The 21,314-nt window shown below is 46.6% G+C and overlaps 4 protein-coding genes across 7 annotated transcripts; 1 reads left to right on the forward strand and 3 right to left on the reverse strand.

The window, feature by feature from the left end:
• Window positions 1-653: 653 nt before the first annotated feature.
• On the reverse strand, window positions 654-2,243 carry slc18a3b (solute carrier family 18 member 3b). Its single transcript, XM_085904180.1, has one exon. It carries the CDS (start codon window positions 2,241-2,243, stop codon window positions 654-656), a length of 1,590 nt encoding a protein of 529 aa, XP_085760306.1.
• Window positions 2,244-4,226: 1,983 nt separating this feature from the next.
• rgrb (retinal G protein coupled receptor b) lies at window positions 4,227-6,457 on the reverse strand. Its single transcript, XM_085904848.1, has 7 exons — window positions 5,902-6,457; window positions 5,669-5,825; window positions 5,271-5,392; window positions 5,025-5,178; window positions 4,836-4,953; window positions 4,657-4,770; window positions 4,227-4,567 (listed from the first exon to the last, which is right to left on the reverse strand). The coding sequence occupies exons 1-7, from the start codon at window positions 5,975-5,977 to the stop codon at window positions 4,421-4,423; spliced, it is 888 nt and encodes a 295-aa protein (XP_085760974.1). The 5' UTR covers window positions 5,978-6,457; the 3' UTR covers window positions 4,227-4,420.
• lrit1b (leucine-rich repeat, immunoglobulin-like and transmembrane domains 1b) lies at window positions 5,898-14,794 on the forward strand. 4 transcript variants are annotated; one of them, XM_085904842.1, is made up of 5 exons: window positions 5,898-5,958; window positions 6,570-6,658; window positions 8,180-8,640; window positions 8,779-9,084; window positions 9,218-10,762. In XM_085904842.1, the coding sequence occupies exons 2-5, from the start codon at window positions 6,576-6,578 to the stop codon at window positions 10,273-10,275; spliced, it is 1,908 nt and encodes a 635-aa protein (XP_085760968.1). In that variant the 5' UTR covers window positions 5,898-5,958; window positions 6,570-6,575; the 3' UTR covers window positions 10,276-10,762. The 4 variants fall into 4 exon arrangements, with proteins under 4 accessions (XP_085760968.1, XP_085760969.1, XP_085760970.1 ...); XM_085904844.1 differs by lacking the exons at window positions 5,898-5,958; window positions 6,570-6,658 and adding an exon at window positions 7,598-7,803; XM_085904843.1 differs by lacking the exons at window positions 5,898-5,958; window positions 8,180-8,640; window positions 8,779-9,084; window positions 9,218-10,762 and adding exons at window positions 11,682-12,463; window positions 12,771-14,794 and having other exon boundaries at window positions 6,576-6,658.
• Window positions 14,795-15,109: 315 nt separating this feature from the next.
• On the reverse strand, window positions 15,110-20,644 carry LOC147039519 (cadherin-related family member 1a). The gene is made up of 18 exons (XM_085904849.1): window positions 20,584-20,644; window positions 20,403-20,405; window positions 20,239-20,334; window positions 20,003-20,148; window positions 19,892-19,942; window positions 19,730-19,819; window positions 19,571-19,657; window positions 18,935-19,051; window positions 18,723-18,866; window positions 18,573-18,651; window positions 18,400-18,500; window positions 18,131-18,334; window positions 17,890-18,042; window positions 17,638-17,802; window positions 17,495-17,562; window positions 16,773-17,001; window positions 16,418-16,672; window positions 15,110-15,658 (listed from the first exon to the last, which is right to left on the reverse strand). Exons 1-18 carry the CDS (start codon window positions 20,642-20,644, stop codon window positions 15,110-15,112), a joined length of 2,598 nt encoding a protein of 865 aa, XP_085760975.1.
• Window positions 20,645-21,314: the final 670 nt, after the last annotated feature.

The following is a 21,314-nucleotide window of genomic DNA, read 5'->3' on the forward strand; positions in this document are numbered from 1 at the left end:
CTGTAATTTCTCAACCTTTCGCTTGCGTGCATCGATAAGAAATGAAGCCACAGCTCGTCTCACAGATCCAAATAGATTTATTAAACCCACAGTCAATAAATGAACACACACATTTATTTGTCATAAGGAGATCTGACTTGTCTTGACAAAATGCCCCACACTGACACGCGTACACACGCACACACACACACACCCACACACACACCCACACACTTGAGCTTATCTTTTTGTGCTTTTTTTTTTTTACATTGTGCATCTCCTGTTATCCACATATGTACAAATCCTGTTGTGCTGATACATTTAATTCCCGACAAGATAGAAATTAGATTGCGGCAGGCCCTGTTGTTATCCAGCGATAAAATCTGACCCTTTCAAGTAAAAACAAAAGGACAAAAAAAAAATATAGGCTTCTTTTTTTTGTGCGAGTGGATGTGTGCTGTTTATTTTTGGTCCCACATTTATCTGCACCTTTTTTTTCTTTCACAATAATCAAACTCACAATGAAATTAGAACCAAGAAAAAAAAAAGTCACTCATACCATCGTAATTTTGGTGATTGGGTTTTTGATATTGCACATGACTTGGAATTAGACAAGGTGAGATCCACACGGGGAGGGGGGGGGGGGGGGGGCTGTCCCGTGTAACTTGCCCGCCTCAAGTGAACTCTGTGCCGGACGACTCCTCGGACTGCGAGCGCTGCGCTTTGAAGGCGTCGAAGCCGTTCTCGTCCACCGGCAGGCAGTTGCCCGCCGAGCTGTAGCCCTTCTCCTTCTTCTTCTTCTTCTTGGTCCGCCTCTCCTCCATGCGGATGGTGTCGTACAGCCCCTGCGGAGCTTCCTCCAGGAGGGTGTCCCTTTCCGAGTAGGACGGCCTCATTTGGCACACGTTGCGCAGCAGGAGCAGCGCGGGCGCGTACAGCACGTTGACCAGCCCCATGCCCAGATTGAGCTGCACGAAGCCCAGGTTGTGCACGACCTGGCCCGCCACCACCGGCCCCATGGCGTACGCCACCGAGTAAGAGATGTCCGCGATGGCGTAGACGCTGCCGTAGACGGAGACGTGGCGCACGTCCACCAGGAAGGCGAGCGTGGGCAGAAGCGCCGTGTCCACCAGCGCGATGCCGAAGCAAATGCCGCACAGCGGAGCGATGAGCTCCCCGAAGGTCTTGCACGCGGGCACCGTGCACGAACTGGCGCCGATGATTACCAAACCGAGCGCGCCGTAGAACCACTGCAAGTTGGGGTGGCGCGCCGCCAGTTTGACGGTGATGTACACGCCGAAGACGTGCGGGAAGAAGGCGGGCAGCCACGTCAAGCCCATCTGCCATTGCGTGGAATGCATGGTGCTCTCCATCCAGTTGGCGATGGTGGGCTCCAGGAAGGCCAGCGGGATGTTGCACACCGTGAGCGCGCCGGCCACCACCGCAATGTACGGGTCGATCATGAGTCGGTAGATGGGGGTGCCCACCGGCATATTCTCTCGAGTCCTGTTGCTGAAGGGCCGGATGACGGTGAGGAAGAGAAAGCCGTCCGCCAGGCACACAAAGGCGAGCACCAGGAAGGGCACCCGCTTGCCGGCAAACTCGTAGAGGACCCCGCCGAAGGGAGGCGCCACGAGACTGCCGAAGGAGATGAAGGCCAGCGCGATTCCCAGCGCCCGGCTGCGCTCGCCCTCTTCCGTGTACTTGTCGGCGATCATGGCGAGGCCCGACGTGTCCGCGAACGCGGAGCCCAGACCCTGCAAACTTCTGGCAATGAACAGCGTCGCGTAGTTCTCCGCGAAGGCGAAAATGCACGTGGAGAGAAACATGACGGTCAGCCCGATCAGCAGCGGGATGTCGTAGCCCACCCGGTCGATGAAGGTGCCGCTAAGGGGGTTGACCAGCAGCTGCAGGATGGCTTTGGACGCGAACAGAACTCCGATTTGGACGTCCAAGTTGTTGCTTGTGTCTCGACCGGCGCCCGTGCCGTTGCTGTACGCGCTGCCGTTGGGGTGGAGCACGACGTGGACATGCTCCGACTGTTCGTTCTCCAAGTCGGCGAGGTAGTCCGGAATGATGGGCACGATGACCATGTAAAGCATGTTGTCCAGCAGCAGCGCTACGCACACGATCACCAGGATGACGCGCCGCTGCTGGTGCGGGTCCTGCATGGCGGTGCCCAGCTGTTTGGTGCGCGCGCCCATCTCGGACAGCTTGACCGCGGCCGACCTGGCCAACCCGGACGATCCTACGTCGGCATTCATGATAATGTGCTTCTTCTTCTCCTCTTCGAATCAAATTGTGCAAGATTCTCTCATCGGCGCGCTTACCCTGACCGCCTCGCCCGTGCGTAAAAGGAGAGGAAATTTACGCACACCCCTCGGCTCCCTCCATGCTTCTCCGTGCTGCTTTTCTCTTTCACGCGGCGGACTTGGCTGCAGCTTGCTGGCGCCACCGAGGACGCGCAGAGTCTTCCATCCTCACCTGTGGCACTTTTGTGCTCGGCTCAGGCAGCATCAGTGGTGCATCCGTGGCCATTGGTGCACATTAACAAGCTATTTTTGGTGCCCTTTTTGTCCCCCTCCCCACCTTCCTTCCTCTTTACACAGAGATGTGACATCAGCATCAGAGACCTGCGCCAAGTGGATCCCTCCAACACTTTGCCCCCTTTATGCTAATTTCCCATCCTGGCAGCACTCACTTCAGCCAATGGGAGACATCCAAACCATCCCATATCTCCCTTGGAAAGGAACATATAAGAATATTTGCTGAACTTTGGAGGTGAATTCTCTTCCCCCGTTGGATTTGTCTTCAGGGCAAATGCAGATAGGCCTATGCTTTTAAAAGTGCTGCTTTATCTCAAGTTAAAATATTAGATATATTTCTTCTCCGATCCAAAACATTAAAGGTGCGACTTAAAAAAATATTCCCGTGGCAAAAGTAGAAATTTGGTGAATATGACTTGAGCAACATCTTGTGGTATAAAATGCGAGATGCACACTAACGCTCATTGTACTTTGATGGTTTAAAAAAAAATCTGTACAAGGAGAGATAATGATCCATTCAATATGTGTTTTCTGATGTAAATTTAAGCAATTATCAATTTAACTGTGCATTTTTACATATGACTATTGTAGTTAAACACATTATGACCCGAGTGTCAATTTATCATGAAATATTACAATTTAATTTTTTCTCATATTTAACATTCATCCTCGTCACTCTATCTGCAAAGGTTTATCATACATTTTCATTTCCCCCTTGTACAATAGTTGTACGCAGGCTATTTTATTGCTGAGTTGCAAATTTCTTTAAGCCACTAGAGGGCAGGAAAGACCAAAAATCAAAATACTGTACTCTGTCAACATCATATATTCAACAATAGGACCGTTTCTTCAACCAATCTGATTTGAAATTCATCCTCACAGGGCCAGAGCCGTGGCCCTTAATGACATCATCAATTTACCTACTTCAGATTGGTTGGTCAGGGCAAAAGACGGTATAACCAACGTTGACTTGCAACTCGCCCCGGGTACCAAATGCAAGGCCACCCAGATTGTGTTCATTTGAGATTTTGACACAACAGAGGGGATTAGGACAGACAACAGAATATAATAACGAGGTCTAGCATGTGGTACATCGGCCGTACGAGGTTGGGGAAGGTTTTAATGAATAGTCCAGACGACACGCTCGCATCACAAAACCACTGACGCATGTGAACGTCTAATCCCGTTGTCGCCGCAATCGTTTTGCAAATGCTTTCAAGAAAAATTCGCATCATGGCTACAGCAACAACAGCAGCATTACGTAATCGCTTTGGTCAACTGGTCCAACCTGCAGACGCTGACGTCATTTGACCTTTGACACTTGTTTTTTTTCTCAGATGGCGTGGTTTTCACCTTTGCGCTCTGAGAATCAAGTAGACGGATACGTTTTGCGAAACGCGATGATTCGCTCTGGTTTATTTTGACCTCGAGTGTAAATACGTTTTAGATTGCCATGCCCCATCCTCCTCTAGCGTACGCAAACGTATACGCACAGGCCGGCTATATCCGTCCGTGACTAGGTGTCCCGCTCTGATTCCGATTAGCGCTCTAAGTGCTGCTTCTTACTCAGGCTAGGGACCGAATTGGATCACTAGTCCAGCGGCTCACTTTGCGAAAGTTTTTCTAAGAATGTCACACGCTAATCTCGCCACGCACTCGGTCAACTCTGTACGAGGATTATATCGGGGCTAATTTGTTTTGCAACCTTTTCTTAGCATTTTTAATTGAACCTCTCACATGAATAAATACTCATTGGCACTTTATTAGGTACACTTATGTTTCCAACCCTTTATTGAGCCGTGCCATAGTACATGAAAAAAAATGTCACGGCTCATTAAATAAGAATGTCAGCAAAAGTTGATCATGAAACGATGATGCCGAGTTTTCTTTTCCGTCTATTTAGACTTGGACTTCTTCAGATCCGGCTCGACTATTTTCTGCCCGGTGAGGAAGTACCACACGCCTCCGCGGTAGAACTCGTTGCCGAAGGAGTAGAGCAGCGCGTTAAAGATGGGGTTCGTTTTGGCCACCACTGGAAGCACCTAGAATGGAATCAACGAGCACAACCCGCTTGTGTTTTCGAGCGCTCGGAATGTTCAAATGCGACACGTTGGGGTTCATTTTTGCTCACCATTCGTAGCTTCGGAGATATAACCGTGACGTCTCGGAAGCAGGCGTAAATGCACATGAGGACGTAAGGGCCCCAGCACATTAGCATCACCCTCAATGGCAAGCTTGTGTTGAACTAAAAACACAGCAGTTCAACTTTGAATTCACTGTCACCCGAAATGACCTTCGAGGGCGGCTTACCCGGTGGTGATGGACCTTCTTAAAGTGTTTGTGTATGGCGCTGTAGCACGACAGCATGGTCAATGCAGGGAAGGTCAAGTAGAGCACCACCAGCGTGAGCATGAAGGTGACAAAGTCCCTAAAGAGAATATCATATATGCTTGTTAATGTTCTCTGTTGCTATATTTTTTAAATCAGTGCCTCTCATACCTGTCTCCTCTGGTGTAGTCCAGCGTGCAGCAGGTCCTCATCGGCTCAAAGTCGTACACGCCCCAGCCCATGAGAGGGACCGCAGCCCAGAAGATGGACAGGAGCCAAATGATGGCGCTCATCACCACGGCCGTGCTCCAGAAGAGCTTTTGTCCTGCGTGGCGATAAGGTAACAACTAAATGAGAAAACTTCATCCTATGAATCAAACCAAAAAACACGTACGACAACTCAAATTTTGAACTCACTGGTGCAGTACTGGTGATATCGGTCCCAAGCGATGGTTGCCATGAAACTGATGGACGCCAAGACGGCGATCATCCCCTGGAAGCCGTGAAAGGCGCATCCGTTTTGGCCAAAAGGCCAATGTCTACATTGTTAATGGAGGCACACATATAAAATATGAGAATGATTTTAAATTTATTTTTCCTCCTACAGTACATTTTCTTTTCCTATTTTAAAAGCACAGCATTATGCAAAATGTTACAAGATAAATGATTCATTTATTTACTTATGTGTTTATTTTGATTTGTTGATTTATTTAGGGGGCGGGGCTTGTCTACTGAACTAGTACAGTTAAGAGATATTAGTACTAGTAAAAATTTTGACCAAATGTAAAGGTTTCCCATGTATGGAGTTACCGGACCGAAGGTAGCTGGCGTAGGCTGCCGTGAGTCCGTTCACGTTGAGGCAAATATCGGCCAGGGCTAAATTGACAACCAGGTAGTTGCTTGGTGTCCTCATCTCTCGCACGCCCAGGAAGGAGGCGACGGTGACGGCGTTGAGGAGAAACCCGAGGACTCCTGTGGGCTCACGGAGGACAGTCCAAAGTCACAACCAATAAAAACAAATGCTCGGCGAGTCCTTGTTTCCACTTACCGCTGACAAAAAGCGCCGAGCCGAACAAGAACATATCGAAGTCGGCGAAGCCATCAGGTAACGTGTACGCCGCCATTTTGTTGACTTGTGCACTTTTCCCCCACTTAAACTTATTTACTTTACCCCGCACTCGAAGAGTAAAATGGAACTGTTCTGGCTATGTGTTCCTCCCACAAAGTGAAGCTTTGTGTTGCCCTTCTGTCACATGAACAGGAGGGGGTAAGACCAGAACAATGTGCTTAAGATTTGTTACTCGGTGCTGCTGCAATCCCCCCAAGAATGTCCCTAACGAGAACCCTTTGCTCTCATTTAGTCCGACATTTTGGGGTCTTCATCTCTTATGACTTCAAATGCTTCCCGAGTATCTCAAAGTGAGAGAAATGAATAAATAAAAAGTCAAGTTATGTCAACAAAAACAGTCCTGGCACCCCTAAACCTTTGAAAACTGTGTTTAACTATGTCGTTTTGAAACAACTAAGAATAGTGCAAAACAATACAGAAGTTGCGTGAAATGTAATATTGAAACAAATAAAATAGTTATGTACACGTGTTCGTATGAAAGATAAAGGTGTTACAAGCTGAGTGGAAGCTCTCTAATGTGATTAATGCCTCTTTTGGTGAGTTAAATAATCAAAATTTCCCATTGGTGTGAATGTGTAAATATTTAGTATTGCATGGTGACCAGTCCAGGATGGACCCCACCGCCTCTCACTCAAAGTCAGCTGGAACAGGCTCCAAGTCCCCCCGTGGCCATCACGTAAGTGCTCTCTTAAATAGATGGATGTTTTTGGAAAGTTGACCCTCATCTATCCCCTATTTTGAAATTGTTTGCTGAGCGTCTGTTTGCCAACTGGATTAATCTGATGAGATTATCACCAACTCATCAACAAATGAATTAATGATGATTCTCGGTGGACTTTTTTTTGTCGGGCAGTGCAGCAGCGTCACATACTGGTGACCTCGAACCTGAAACCCTACAAAAAATAGTATCATCTGCTACTGATGAATATTTTAATGATCAAAATGTGGACTTTGTGGTTGATGTGTTAATAGTTGTATCATAGTTGTTTGCCCCTATGATGATGCCCACATAAATTTCAGTGCTCTTGACAGTCCTTTGGTATTTACAGAAAATGAATTTGAAACGAGAAAAAAGATATATTAAAGAAAGACAAAGATGACTAGATTAAAGGATTTGTCTTGTGTATCAAAATGCTGCACCTGTTAAAAATTGTAACATATTTAAAATAGGGCAGTAAAAAAGATTGTGTAAATTATTGTCTCAGTAATAAGACTCACAGGACCATCTTTTGTTAAAACATCAATGTACAAATTAATGGATGACAAAAAAAAACAAAAAACGTGTGCAAGCCACATGATAAAACGGCCCCTTGAACATTTTCTGGAATTATTCAATAAAAATTCAATTAATAGGACTGTGTGACTTCCTATGAGAGACTTGTTGAGGATTCTTCAGCAGGCTTCAGTTGTGCGTCTGTGTAAAAATGTCAACATTGGTAAGAAAATGAAAGGGACAAATGTACAGCCTATCAGCTTCCGGGATAGCCCTGGTGTAATCGTGTGAATGGAAATAACCTCAAACTCCTCCTCCTGCGTCTATAATCCAAGCGCATCCTTTTTATCAGAGGATTGACTGCGGGCGAAGCAGAATGGAACTGACGGACCACCATGCGTCTCACATCCCCTTAAATAAAAAAAGAAAAATAGATTTCTATTAGTGAAGTAGTTTATTGCATTTAGGAGCCTCGTGGGAACCAAAATGAGTCGACACTTTTCTTGTGCGTTTTGCGTGGCTTTATTTATTTTCCCGCTCATGAGCACTTCGTGTCCTGCACAATGCAACTGCTTCTTCCACAAACTGAGCGACGGTTCCAAAGCCAGGTAAAAATGAGATATTTTCTTCGTTTTATGGATTCTTTTTTTTATCTTACATGCAAAATTGACAGCATGTTAGTGCAGTTGTCATTTCAGTAGTGGAGGATTAACTCAGAGTTGCCCTTTAATCTGCTTTTCTTGTTATAGGACAATAGGCCACTACTTTTATTGAACTGTTTATTTCAAGTAAATGCTATTTTTAATCTGAATCTTGCTACAGTTTGACATTTTTTGCAAAATTAACAAATGCTAAAAGAAAAATAGTTGTACAAAATCTGCTGTGCTAAAACATCTGCTTTACTTGAGCTAAAATGAACCATATTTTGAATCGATTTATACATCATCATAAAGAGTTGAACAATCCCCCCCACCCCACTTGCAGAAGCGTCCTTTGCAATGATCCCAAGATCACCGTCATTCCTCCAAATTTCCCCATGGACACCTCCAAAATACGCATTGAGAAGACAGCCATCACGAGGATTTCCAGCGGCGATTTTCGCTACCTCGGCAGCATGGAGTTTCTGTGGATGTCTTTCAACTCCCTGAGCTCTCTCAGCGTGGACAGTTTTCGGGGTCTCGCGAACCTGGACGAACTAAGGCTGGACGGTAACGCCCTCACCTCATTCCCGTGGGAGTCTCTGAGCGATATGCCCAATCTGAAGCTACTCGACCTGCACAACAACAAGATCTCCAGTATGCCTGCCGAGGCCCTGGCGTACATAAAGAACATCACTTATCTGGATTTATCTAGCAACACTCTCAGCACCATCCCTGCAGATGTCCTCTCGCTTTGGTTAAGTGTAAAACCACTTCAGGAAGCTGATTCTTCCAAGTTCATTCTTGGTGAGTTTCTTGAATCAGGGGACTTGTTGTGCCTAGTCACCACAAGGACAGATTAGTTTCATTTTAGTAGTCGTGTGTGTCTTTGTGGTTATAATAGCCTACACGCAACAAGGTTTCAATGACGCATTTGGTTTTCAGGCCTTCACGACAACCCGTGGTTATGCGACTGCCGGCTTTATGATCTGGTCCAGTTCCAGAAGTCCCCGAGGTCATCGGTCGCTCTAATAGACCCCAGGCTGCGATGCTCCGACCCGGAGAGTCTGTCTGGGGTTTTCTTTACTGAAGCGGAATTGCAGAGGTGCCAGGGCCCTCGGGTGCATACTGCCGTTGCGCGTGTCCGGAGCTCGCTGGGCAACAACGTCCTGCTTCGTTGCGGCACTGTCGGCGTTCCAATCCCTGATCTTTCTTGGAATCGCGCCGATGGCAAAAAAATCAACGGCACCAGTGAGTTCTCCTGGAACTAAATCCAGAAGCGCTAAGATTAGAGCATCTATTTCCGCACGAGTGTCAACGAGCTTAAAGTTATTCTCTTTGTGTCAATCTACTTAACCCTGCCAACCGTTTCTCTTATTTTCAGTTCAGCAAGAGATCTCACAGGAAGGCATCATTTGGTCCATTTTGAGCGTGCCGGCAGTCTCTTACAGGGATTCGGGAAAGTATGTGTGCAAAGCCACCAATTTTGTGGGAACCGCGGACGCTATCATCTCCTTGGTGATCACCGACACGTTTCGGTCTGAAGAGGCAGGCGGTGCGGTTGCTAAAAGACCTAGAGGAAAGAAGCCCGGCGGTATGGGGAGGGCCGCCTATCAGGAAAAGCTTATCGCTAGGTATGTCCCTCCTCCGACGACCTCTCCCGGCAAACCCGTCGTCAAACCCCTCGACGACAAAGGCGTCACCGGGAAGTACGAGGTCGAGAGCTATAGCGTCTCCTCCGGCTCCCGAGGACGAGGCCGGGGGTCGAACCCTCGAAAACCGGAGCCGGTTGCTTTGGGTAACATGGTGGCCAACGCCTCATCCTTACAGCAAGCCCCCGAGAAAAGGGTGGTGCGTTCGGTGAAGGTGATCGGCGATACCGACCACACCGTCTCGTTGAACTGGCGAGCCCCCACGTCCACAAATATCACCGAGTTTAGCGTCCTATACGCCGTGTTTGGCGAGCGGGACATGCGGCGGATAAACGTGGGAGCGGGCAAAAACCGTATCACCATCGACGGCCTGGTGCCTAAAACAAAGTACATCGCTTGCGTTTGCGTCAAAGGCCTGATACCGAAAAAGGAGCAGTGCGTAATCTTCTCGACGGATGAGGCGGCCAGCGCAAGCGGCACCCAGAAACTCATCAACGTGGTGGTCATCACGGTAGCCTGCGTCATCGCAGTGCCTCTCACTCTGATCGTCTGCTGCGGCGCCATTAAAAAGCGTTGCCGCAAGTTCCTCGGCCAGCCGTCCAAGGAAATACAGGACTCCTATGTCACATTTGAGACTCTGGGCCCTGGGTCCAAAACTAAAGGGACGGAAGGCGAGTATCTTACCCGGTTGACCCCCGATGAATCCAACCGGCTGCTTTCCGCGAGGTCCAGCGTCGATTCCGAGGCCATAACAAGGACTGAGGGCCCACCTAATGAGTACTTCTGCTAGAACTCGACATTTGCCTCAACTTGTGGCAGATGCACTCTAAGACTGGAGTCGTCAAGTCTGATCCCTCTAAAGGAAATTGACAGCTCATTTGCCACTGGATGAAACAACTTCTTACAGACTTGTGGAAGAAAGCTAAATATATGTATAAACAAAGGAAAATGATACACAGTGAAATGGTTATTTACATGTTAATGTATATAAATGTGTTTTGGGACTTCTTACTAAAAGATGACAGTTCATCTTTTCAACCTAAACAACATATTTTATCTCATGTAACCTCTGCACTGTGTACAAACCTTTATTATTTATATGATATTTAGCAACACCGACGTCGATTAGTCTGTTTTGTCTGTCGTCACGTGCCAGGTTTTCCAAACAAAACTCAACACAACTTGCACAGTTTCTAATATGTAAATATGTTGTCAACTAACACATCTGTTTATGAAAGAGTTGTATGTAAATAAAAGTTGTTTTTATATACTGATAACATGATTGTTCATTATGTTGGACTGAAATAAAATGAGTGGATATCACCAAACACACAAGGTCTTAAATACAGTAAGGGAAAAAAAAATGTGGCACTTTTTATTGAATAGTTCCAGACAAATGAATGGGGAAATGAGGCTTCAAAATGTTTTGAGTAAATTGCTGATTGACCAGCCTGCCAAGATGAATGGTACCACAACTAAAGCATCTCACTGAGCAGCAAAATTTCGCAAGAGTTTGCGCATGGCCTGAATGTTGATTTGTGGCCATGTTCAAAATTTCTTTTCGACAAACAAAACCGTTTGCAACTTTTTAGGAACCTCGACGAGATTCGCTCTGTGTTCAAACCCTCGCGGCTCAGTGAGATATGGGCTTTATCGAGGTCAGATTACTGTCCTCTCCAGACATCTGTCGCCCTCTCTCTTGGCACCGCTAACCGGCCCGACCCGGCCCACTTATGCAGATGGGCCTTCTGTTGTCGCCCATGCCGTCGTCGTACTGAGTGGCTGAGCGAGTCACGTATTTGTAAAATTCGGAGACAACAGCTCAAATGACTCTCTCCAAAATGTGGAGACCCTGTGACAGAAATACACCCGAGTGCGTCCCGTGTATCCCGTTGTCTGCTTTAAGTGTTACGTCAAGGAATCTTAAGCTAATAGGCTTTGTGGTCACATTAGCCCGTCCATGTCGCGTCCTGCACTGAACAGGCTCGTTACCAATGGTCCTCTCGGAACATGGATGGCTTTTGTGTCGCGTTCGGCATTTCTTTTTTGTTGTACTTCATCACTCCCGGATCGTCAACTTGTCTGAAGGGTTGCTCCTGCGTAGATGAGACCCTAGGAAGGTGAGTCGACGCTAGTTTGTGAAAGCTAGGTTATACTTCAAGGCGCCTTATGTCTCTCACCGGTCGTTTAACCTAGGTCTTTGCTCTGCATGGAAACGTACATGGGCCAAATTCCAGAGGACATCCCGCACGATTTCACAAAGATTCGAATGGAAAACTGCCACCTGACGGAGCTACCTCCGGGATCCTTCTCGAAATTGGGTACTTTGGAGTTCTTGTGGCTCAATTTCAATGATATCACCTTGATGAACATCAAAAGCCTACAAGGGCTGGCCAACCTGACCGAGTTGCGGCTGCAGGGCAACAAGCTGACTTCGGTTCCGTGGACTGCGTTTCAGGACACGCCGCGACTCAAAATTCTGGACCTGAAACACAATCGTCTCGACGTCCTACCAGAATATTCCTTAAAACACTTGCCTGTGCTGACCTACTTAGATTTATCCTTCAACCAGCTTAGTGTTATATCAAAGGATGTATTCATGAATTGGCCCCTTTACCAGAAAGCAGAGCGAGTTTGGGCAAAGGAGGGCTCGGTCTCCAATGTGGTCTTAGCGCTACACAACAACCCCTGGCTGTGCGACTGCCGCCTGAAAGGCTTCGTGGAGTTCATCCGAGCGGTCGGGCCTCCCATCATTCTCATGAACTCTTATTTGTTGTGTTCGGGCCCCGCCTCTAAAGCGGACACATTTTTCCACAAGATCCAGTTGAAAACATGCACAAAGCCTGTGGCCTCTGCCCCGGAGACTAACATCAACGTGCCTCCAGGAGCCAACGTAACACTCTCGTGCTTAGTCAAGGCCAGGCCGGGCCCAAGCATTGAGTGGATGCACAGTCAGAAGATTATAAGAGGATTTACTGGTAAGATTGTGTTTTATTTTTTATACTGTTGTCCATTAAACGGTTGCAAAGCACTCAAACCATATTTCTAGCTAGTGACCTGATCTAGATTTTAGGGAAAGGATATAGGAAATGTCAAATGACTTAGATAAGAATAGGAGCTTATTGTAGGACAACATTAGTTTTTTTTCCCCCACTTCTGACTATTCTGATCTATTTGTTAGAAGTGACCATTTTGTGGCCATTGGTTAATCGCTAGCAAATGTAGATCTTTAACTACAGATAGTTTTAAATCAAGAGACATGAGCTCCTCGTTTTCTTTATACAGCTACTGTGACTCCCATCGACGAAGAGACTGTCAACTCCACTTTGGTGATCCCCTCGCTGTACCTAGCAAACGGAGGCCTCTATACCTGCCTGGCCAACAATTTCATTGGGAATTCCTCTGTTGAGATCATGGTGAACATCAGCGCTTTGAGTAACTCCGCTCCTCTCCTGCCACCTTCACCCATCCTTTCCCCGGATGAGAACACCTCCATTGACATCCGCATCGCCAAGCAGACCGTTTACGGCATCACCGTGGAATGGCGTGCCGCCGTGGAGAACCCGGCCGAAACCTGGTTCACCGTCCATTTTGGAAAGTACGACTCACCCAAAAGGGAGACCATCTACATCGGACCGGGTATCAACAGCTACTCGGTCAGCGATTTGCTTCCCGTTACCAAGTACGAGGTTTGCGTGACCCTGAAGAACCAACCGCCAAGGGAGGGCCAGTGTGTCGTCTTTGTGACGGGAAGTGACGTTAGCGAGATGGAGCAGAGGGAGCGTCTGATCCACATCGTAGTCGTGGTTTGCGTCATGGTGCTGTCCGTGCCGGTCGGCATGTACGCCTGCACCACCGAGGCCCGCTTTAGCTGTGCGGAACGCTGCGGGAATCTGCGGTGGAAGCCATATTTGTGGTCTCGCAATAGGAACCGCCAGGAGGCTGAGTTTCAGGTGGAAAGTCAGGGTCCCGAGAGTCAGGGGATAGATAGTCTGGGCGCGTTCGACAGCCTCCAGGCAGCCAGTGATGAAGTCCTATGCAGGGACTCGCAAGAAAAAGCCAAAAAGAAGCAGAAGTCTGACGACAGATGCAAAGGAGGAAGTGCGGCCTATCTGTATTAAATCAACCACTCCCTCCATCGATCCAGTTATCTGGTTGAGTGCCGCACGGAACCGGAGCTCCCGGCTGACCTTCGATGAAAGGTGGACAACAACCTCCCACCGACCACAATCAATCACAGTACAGAGCATCGTCACAAATCAATCAACAACTCTGCCTTTTGTTTTTGTTTTTTTTGCAATAATTGTTCATATTTACTTTTGAATGTATATAAACATCCAATTTCCTTTCCCATTTTGATACCAAATGTGTGTAAATCATGAATAATGTACAGTTTGTATCATTCCTGGATTAAAATGAGCCACACAAATGCTGAGGGATTCTATTTTTTTTTTTTTTTTAGTACAATCGCTCAAAAGGATTTGTTACATAAGCGCTATATTCCCGTGCATTTATCCATACACTGCTAAGAAGATTAGAGTGATTTTGTTTTTTCCCCCCTGAACCCTTGTCAGCGAGACATGATATTTCCATTTACTGACAGGTCCGGTTGTACCGGTTGATTGGTAAGGAAAAAACAAATTCAAATGATGTTTGAGAATTTACCATTGATTTTTTTTTTTTCTCTTCTGCCTTGTTTTATTTGATAATGGTTTTGAAAATTCAACTGTAACCTCTGCACACCCACAAAAACATATTTTGTTGAAATATTTATTCAAAATCAATCAAATACAAAGACGGTACAAATATGTCACATGCAAAGACCAGGCAGTGTGTCTTATAGTTAATGCCGTATTTCTCCATGTATTATATAATACAACAATCACATGACATTTAAATTGCCTACATTTGAAGGCATTGATGAAAATGGATGTAGCTCATATATTTTGACGTTGATTCCATTTCTTTTGCGTACTTACAAAAAAGCAACCTGTATGCAGTTAAAATACAAACAATTTTGTGCACACATTGAAAACAAATATAAAAGCATGTGTTTCAATACTACATAAAACGCAACCTTGTGGGCTAGCTTGTGTTTGAGCGCAACACAACTGTGGCACATGGTAATTGTACAAAAAGCGCAAATTCTCGACGTGTTTTTGTCAGGATTTAGCTCCCCCGAAATATTCTAACGTGAACTTCTAATGTCCGTGCGTTAAATAAAACAAATAGTAAAAAAAAAAAAAGGGAAGCGGCTGCAGGAAACTATTTTTGTCAGAACCAATGTCAGCTTATAAGCAGTGAGCAACAGTAGCACTTAATCACATTTAGATATAAATGTGTGTATAATATGTGTGTGTGTGTGTGTGGGGGGGGGGGGTGTCTTTGCAGTCACAAAAACACATTAGACAGTATCTGGAAATCTCCGTGGGTAAAATGCGATCCTCCTCGAGATGGCAGTGTAGTGATTATCTTTAGCTCTCGAGTTATCTGTACTTTGCTTGAGTATTTACTTTCTCTGCCTTAAATGTTCAAAATAGCCTTTTTACTATTTTTAATCTCACAGATAAAAAGATGTAATCTAGCTACCAATGATGTTCAGTTTATCTTAAATATGTGAGTACTTAATAGTAACCTTGATTGTTTTCTATAATTTTCTGCTCCAGCCTCATTTTCAACTCGGAAACCAGCGCAGAGCTCATATTGCTCTCCTTGCGACGACACGAGTTGCCTTTCTTTGAGCCTTTGGAGGACAAGGCTCCAGATATGGTGGGGACAGCACGGGACCACTCGGGGGGTCGGTAGTTGGCCGGGGCCGGCGGGGGCAGACGCGGGGCGCAGGGCGGCGGTGGCGGCCTCGCTTTCTGAGCGCCGCTCTTCTGCTTGGGGGATCCCTCCAGATCCTCCATGAGGAACTTCTCGGAGGAGTTGCGATTTTTAAACGCAGGCATGTTGAAACTCCAGGGCTGCCGATGCCTGGGTCTCCTCTTGATGATGCGGCGCGCAGGCGTCACCCTGTTTTGGGACTTGGCGTTGCGCATGTACATAGCCGTGGAGATGAGAACGGTCGCTCCTACCAACAAGCTAATAATGAACGTAAGCATGCCCAACGCTTTCATGGGGTTGTCCCTGCTTTTCATTAAAAAGGCCGCCATAGGCCCCTTTAGAGGAATCTGTAAAAGATCACAAATAGAATCGGAATCATCCAAGCGTCATTGGAAGCGTGCAATAGATTGATAAGCGAAGCACTGGCAGAGGAACGTGATTTGACTTTGGCATGGAACTGATATGAGGGATGATGCGTCCGTCATAAAACCAGAGCCCTGGAGCATATTTGTGTAAGAAAAACTTTAAGGCCAAATGGAAAATATTTGGCAGCAATTTGTTCTATGATGGAAAAAAGCTCTGCCATTTACATCAATCAGTCTCTAAACTACCCACGCAATTGTTTCCCGCAAATTCTGCCTGGCGACAAGCTGCCATGGGACTTACGCGTTATAGACAAAAGGAAATATATTTTGTCGGCTAAGACTGAGAAAACCGAGAAACAAAGACGGGACCCGGAGGTATCCCTTCCCTCACTTGGTTCTGCGGACTACTTTGATATAGTTACTCTCTGGGTTGATTCTGGACTTTTTCACTGCGTTACAGTACAGGACTGTGGATATGCAGACGGTTAGTAAAACGAGGGTCACGACAAGGCTGAAACAAATTCCAAAAACGGTCAGCGGACGCTTGCTGAGGCCCAGGAAGTACGAAACAATGCGTCCCTTGACCTGGAAAGCACGATGCACAACACACAAGACCAGAAACAAACAATCATCAACATGCGGAATGACGTGATGAACACACAGGTGAACACGTATCGTTGCGTATAAATGCAGAAGGGCGATAGCAGCAGCCGCGAGCGTCCAGAGTTAGCGTAGTCTTACCGCTTCTGTGATGTCAATGTTGACTACGGCGGTGGTGCTGAAAGACGGAGAACCTTGGTCTCGCGCCTCGACCACCAGCGACCATTTGCAGGCCTTCTCCATAGTGATGTTGTTTACTATCTCCATGGACGTGATGTACGGCTTTAGCTTGATCTCGCCCGTTTCGGCATCGATGTCAAACGCGTTGTCGGGATCCGCCGTCATGATGCAGTACTCCACGACGTTGTTTGGAGACTCTGCGTCGTCGTCCACCGCCTGCGAGCGGAGCAGTCGTAGCCAGACATTTTATCTACTCGAGCAAAAGTTGACCGTATTCCTTTTTTATACACACCCTACTAAATACTTCATCACGAACCTCTACTTTGACGGGCGTTCCGATGATCATAGTCTTCTCTAGTAGCGGCTCCTCAAATTCAGGCCAGTGGTCATTCATGTCGAGCACGGTGACAAAGACCTCGGCCAGGCTATACTTTCCCTCCGAGTCTTGCGCCTTCACGTAGAAGTTAAACTTGGAGCGAACCTCAGCGTCCAACGTTGTCCACGGCTGCGTGGAGATGAGGCCCGTCGACGGGTGGATGGAAAACCTGCGCGATATAGTCTAAAATTCACCAAAATCTAACGAAATAAATACGTTATTTATCCGGATGTGTTTCAACACTAAGGCTTACTGCCATTTTATTCACTGTGATAACTCACAAGTCTCTTGCAAACCGCTAACTTTCACACAATGAACTCAGGTGGTCGCCTACAGAGGAGCATAAATTTGCACTTCAACACCCGTACACGTTCTCGCCTTGCCACAACTCCATGTCTCGGGCTCCAGCTGTCAGCCTGTTTGTTAATTGGCTCTTCCGACGCGAGATGGCCAACTATTTTTAACTCTCCAATCCAATTAGGAGATGAGCGGGAATCTTGCAGCCATCTTAGGAGCGAGGCTGTTTGGATAGAGCTGTAGCCGAATAAACCCGGTTTTCCTCTTCTCTTTTTGATTCGGAAAGCTAATCGTGGATCAGGACCGTCGCTTCCAGATCTCTACATGCGAAAGCAGTCGTTAAACATCTAATCGAATTTACTTACAAATCTGATCCTGATCCATAAATGCTGTATTTGACTTCACCCCAGGGTCCTGAATCGGGATCATTCGCCTGGCAGAAGAAGCGGGATAAAATTCAGATTGTTGTTTGGAATCAAAGTTAATGTCAGAAAAGAGGGTGACTGACTGTAACAGTGGAAACACTGGTGCCTCCGGGCGAGTTCTCTGCGACCCTGGTGATGTAATACTCGGACGTAAATTTGGGAGTGTTGTCATTAGTGTCCAGGAGGTTGATCACAATGTCCGCCGTCGCGCTGAAGCGCTCCGGAGTGTCGAGCTCCACCGCCAATAGCTGTAATAATAATACTTCATTTTATTTATAAACAAAGGTTTCATCATCAAAATATCCTAATGCCATAATATCATTTTCAATCCCGACCTTAAATGAGAGCGTTGGTCCCTTTTCGTAGTCAATGCCGGAAGTGTCCTCCACGATAATGGTCACCTGGGCTTCATTCAGGACTGTCTGGGGCACCACTCGGAGAACGCGGCTCGGACCCACCAGTCTCAGTTTGAATTTGGCGTTTGCCCCCTTGGGAATAAAAATGACAGACATGATAAGAAGTTAGAAAATGGAGGGAATACATCCAAATAACAAGCCTGCTTCTGAGCCAACCTACTTGATCAGAATCGTTAACGGTGATCTTGAACCCGCGCAGGATCTCGCCCGAAGGAGGGTGCTCGTACATGGTGACCTCGAACTTGCTCTGCGGCCCGTTCTCGCCGTAAAACGTGGGCGGATGGTTATTGAGATCCACCACTCGTATTGTCACCACGGCGATGTTGTAGTCCTGAAGCAGATCTTCGGCTCCTACCTCAGATGCCTGGTCGGGAACATTACACGCTCATAAATAACCAAATTGTTCATGTAAATATTGTCAGAAGCTACCTTGACTTTAATTTCGTAGAGTTCGTTTTTGAGCAGGGATGGGTGCGTTGTCAAGGTGATGCATCCGCTGGTGCTGTTGATGTCAAAGACGCCGTCACTTCCTGTAAAAGACGTGAAGTGTTATCGTGGCTAGACTGTTCGAGAGTGATCCCAGTGCACGACGTTGCTTTTACCATCCATGATGGAATAATAAATGGGATTGGGATTCCCTTGATCGCCGTCTCTAGCGTACACGGTGAATATCTCTGAGCCCTAAATGACAACAGTCGGATCAAACTCGTGTTTCGTTCCGGGTTAGTGTAGCCAACCGCGAGAAAACTTACAGGAACGGAGACTTCGTAGATATAGCCAAAGTAAGGCGTTCCTACAAAAATTGGAGGCATGTCTTGGGCATCGAGGACGTTGACCGTTATGGTGGCTGTGGAGGACAAAACCTGAAGTTTGCCCTTCAAACTTCCTCCTCCGTCCTGAGGAAAACAGTAGGAGGAACTTTTATTTGAATTTCTTTGGGTCTGCGAACCTTGACTTGTCTGACCTTGGCCACCACTGTCACAAAGTGCGTGGGCGTGGTCTCGTAGTCCAGCCGTTCCCCGGGTTTCACTCTCAGGATCCCGCTGTGGGCGTCGATGGCGAACTTGGAAAACGGCGTCGGCTGATGACAGACAAGGGGTTCAAATTTTGGTTACTGTGATCAGCGACAGACGTTTGTCACTCGTGTTGGCTTGCTAGAACAGAACAAACGTAAACCCTTGTTAAGCTGTCAATGCAAAATGTAATTAAAATTTAATCCACCCAAGTCACACATTTACAAACTGCTCACTCGGTATGAGATTAATCTTTTCCCGCCACGCGATATTCCATCACTCAAATGACCTTTTTGTTGTTGTTCTTTCCATCCCAACTCATCTAACTCGGAGGAGGCGACGGCGCGTTAAGTCTCGCTATCTTTCCCCCCCTCTTTAGTGTGCTGCCCCCGCAAACTCCACTAAAGAAATTGAAAATCCAATTTCAAAAGGAAGAAAGTGACCCGAATCCGATCAAGACAAAAGTGTGCCTCTGCGAAATAGGGCAGCTTTCTTGAAATTCAAATGCAAATATAAATCCCACTTCTCACGCTCAATATGATCAAGCTGCAGGCTCATCTGCATAACTGTGAAGGCTGGAAGCTCACCTGCAGGGAATAGGAGACGCTACCTCCTGAGCCCAGATCTTTATCCCGCGCCAGGACTCGGTAAATGCTGCTGCCAGCCATGACATCCTGAAGAAACCACCATCAAAATGTGTGACATTTTTTTTATATACTTTTGTCATTGTTTCAGATCAGTCCTACCTCGGCGATATCGACGATAAAAGGCAAATTTTGGAACCGGGGCGATTCGTCGTTAGCGTCGGTGACAAACACTCTCACGTTTTCAACCACCTGAAAACAAAACACAAGACAACTAGAACCTCTCGGCTTTCGGAAAATGGTAACCCGCCTTTGCTCACTTACTTTATTCCGCCCATCCGTGATGCTAACGAGCACAGAAATCTCATCTTGTTTCTACAAAATAAACATTTTGTCAATTGCAGCAAACATCCCAAGATCACCCTAAGGGCTCACCTCTCGATCCAGCTCCAGAACGAGAGTCACGTTTCCAGACTTGGGATCCACCCTAAAATACTCCGTGGAGCCCATTTGGAACGTCAGACCGTATCGGATGGGATCGCCCTCGGGATCGCTGCCGTTGAGGACATAAATCTGCGTGCCTGGAAATAAAAGCACGGTAAAACACGTTATCAATCATCCATCCGACAAAAACAAATCGAATCAGATCAAGTAGAAAATTCATCTCGTACCGACCGGGGTGTCCTCAGAGATGCTGAACAAAGCCATGTTCCCATTTGTACCGCTGGGTCCATTGTCGTAGAAATACGGAGCGTAGTCCGATTGTCCTTCATCGGAAAGCCGAGTGAGGATCAAATGAGCAACATTGACACCGATAATCGTTAGAGTAACTTACTTGCTAGAAACAAAGCAGGAGGCGAAAGCAGCGGTGAGGAAAAACAGTGTAAAATGATGCTTTTAATCAAATTCAAATGCAAAATAAACCTTTCTGAAGAGCGGCGCACTAAAGATGGACCATCCCAGAAGGGATTAAGCGCCTGCCTAAGAAGTCTTATCCACGCGAAAACAAGTCTTACCCAAACTGAAGTGCAGGAGGAGAACAAAGGTGAAAGCCGACGTTTTCTTCTCTAGCGTCATCCTGGTGGGGCACCGAGGCCCGGTTGGCTCATGTGGAAGGCTTTGGGGGGCTGGCGGGCGCTTGGTTGGTCGGGCGGCGAGCTGTGTGCCCTTCTTCAGGCAGCTCAAGAAAAAGCTGGGACTCGCTAATCCAGTGACGCATCCCTTCTCTGCGCATACTACGCTGCCGACGCAACAGCTCACACCTTTGCATGCGCACAAAAAGTCAGCCACGCCTCTTTTACACTGCCTCTTTTTTAGCAGCCATCCAATTTGCTTCTTGGCACCAATTGTGTCAGCGTAGAAGAAATTGATAAAAAAATATATAAATAAATAAACCTCAGCCACAAATCACAAGCAGGAAAAATGAATTTATTGACATTTTTTGTTATCACATTTCATGGGCATTTCATTTGCATCCAAATATTGATTGCACGTGCAGAGTTTTTACACCTCAGCCCAACGTTAACATGTTTAATTGGTGTCAGCGGGGTTTGAAAATTAGCAAGTGCAGAACAAAAATAGCATTTGACGCTCAATTATGTTAGCCAATCACAATGCAGAATCATTTGGGATCGGAAACATTCAGGTTGTAAAAATTGCGTTAGACCTAAAAGACCACCTGCATTTGTTGATGCATTGCATGCTTTATATACACAATTTTTATTATTTTGTTTTGATTATATATTTT

The sequence above is a fragment of the Syngnathus leptorhynchus genome, chromosome 22 (assembly GCF_054491065.1).
Source record: "Syngnathus leptorhynchus isolate UIUO chromosome 22, UIUO_Slep, whole genome shotgun sequence".
Lineage (NCBI taxonomy): Eukaryota > Metazoa > Chordata > Actinopteri > Syngnathiformes > Syngnathidae > Syngnathus > Syngnathus leptorhynchus.

Coding starts and splice junctions, on each gene's coding strand:
- slc18a3b (XM_085904180.1), bottom strand. CDS start 2,243: ATGAATGCCGACGTAGGATCGTCCGGGTTGGCCAGGTCGGCCGCGGTC.
- rgrb (XM_085904848.1), bottom strand. CDS start 5,977: ATGGCGGCGTACACGTTACCTGATGGCTTCGCCGACTTCGATATGTTC. Junction 4,771..4,835: donor AGAAGGTCCATCACCACCGG/GTAAGCCGCCCT, acceptor CTGTGTTTTTAG/TTCAACACAAGCTTGCCATT. Junction 4,568..4,656: donor TATCTCCGAAGCTACGAATG/GTGAGCAAAAAT, acceptor ATTCCATTCTAG/GTGCTTCCAGTGGTGGCCAA.
- lrit1b (XM_085904844.1), top strand. CDS start 7,682: ATGAGTCGACACTTTTCTTGTGCGTTTTGCGTGGCTTTATTTATTTTC. Junction 8,641..8,778: donor TTCTTCCAAGTTCATTCTTG/GTGAGTTTCTTG, acceptor TTTGGTTTTCAG/GCCTTCACGACAACCCGTGG. Junction 9,085..9,217: donor CAAAAAAATCAACGGCACCA/GTGAGTTCTCCT, acceptor TCTTATTTTCAG/TTCAGCAAGAGATCTCACAG.
- LOC147039519 (XM_085904849.1), bottom strand. CDS start 20,644: ATGACGCTAGAGAAGAAAACGTCGGCTTTCACCTTTGTTCTCCTCCTG. Junction 19,820..19,891: donor TCACGGATGGGCGGAATAAA/GTAAGTGAGCAA, acceptor TTTTGTTTTCAG/GTGGTTGAAAACGTGAGAGT. Junction 18,652..18,722: donor TCTACGAAGTCTCCGTTCCT/GTAAGTTTTCTC, acceptor GTTGTCATTTAG/GGCTCAGAGATATTCACCGT.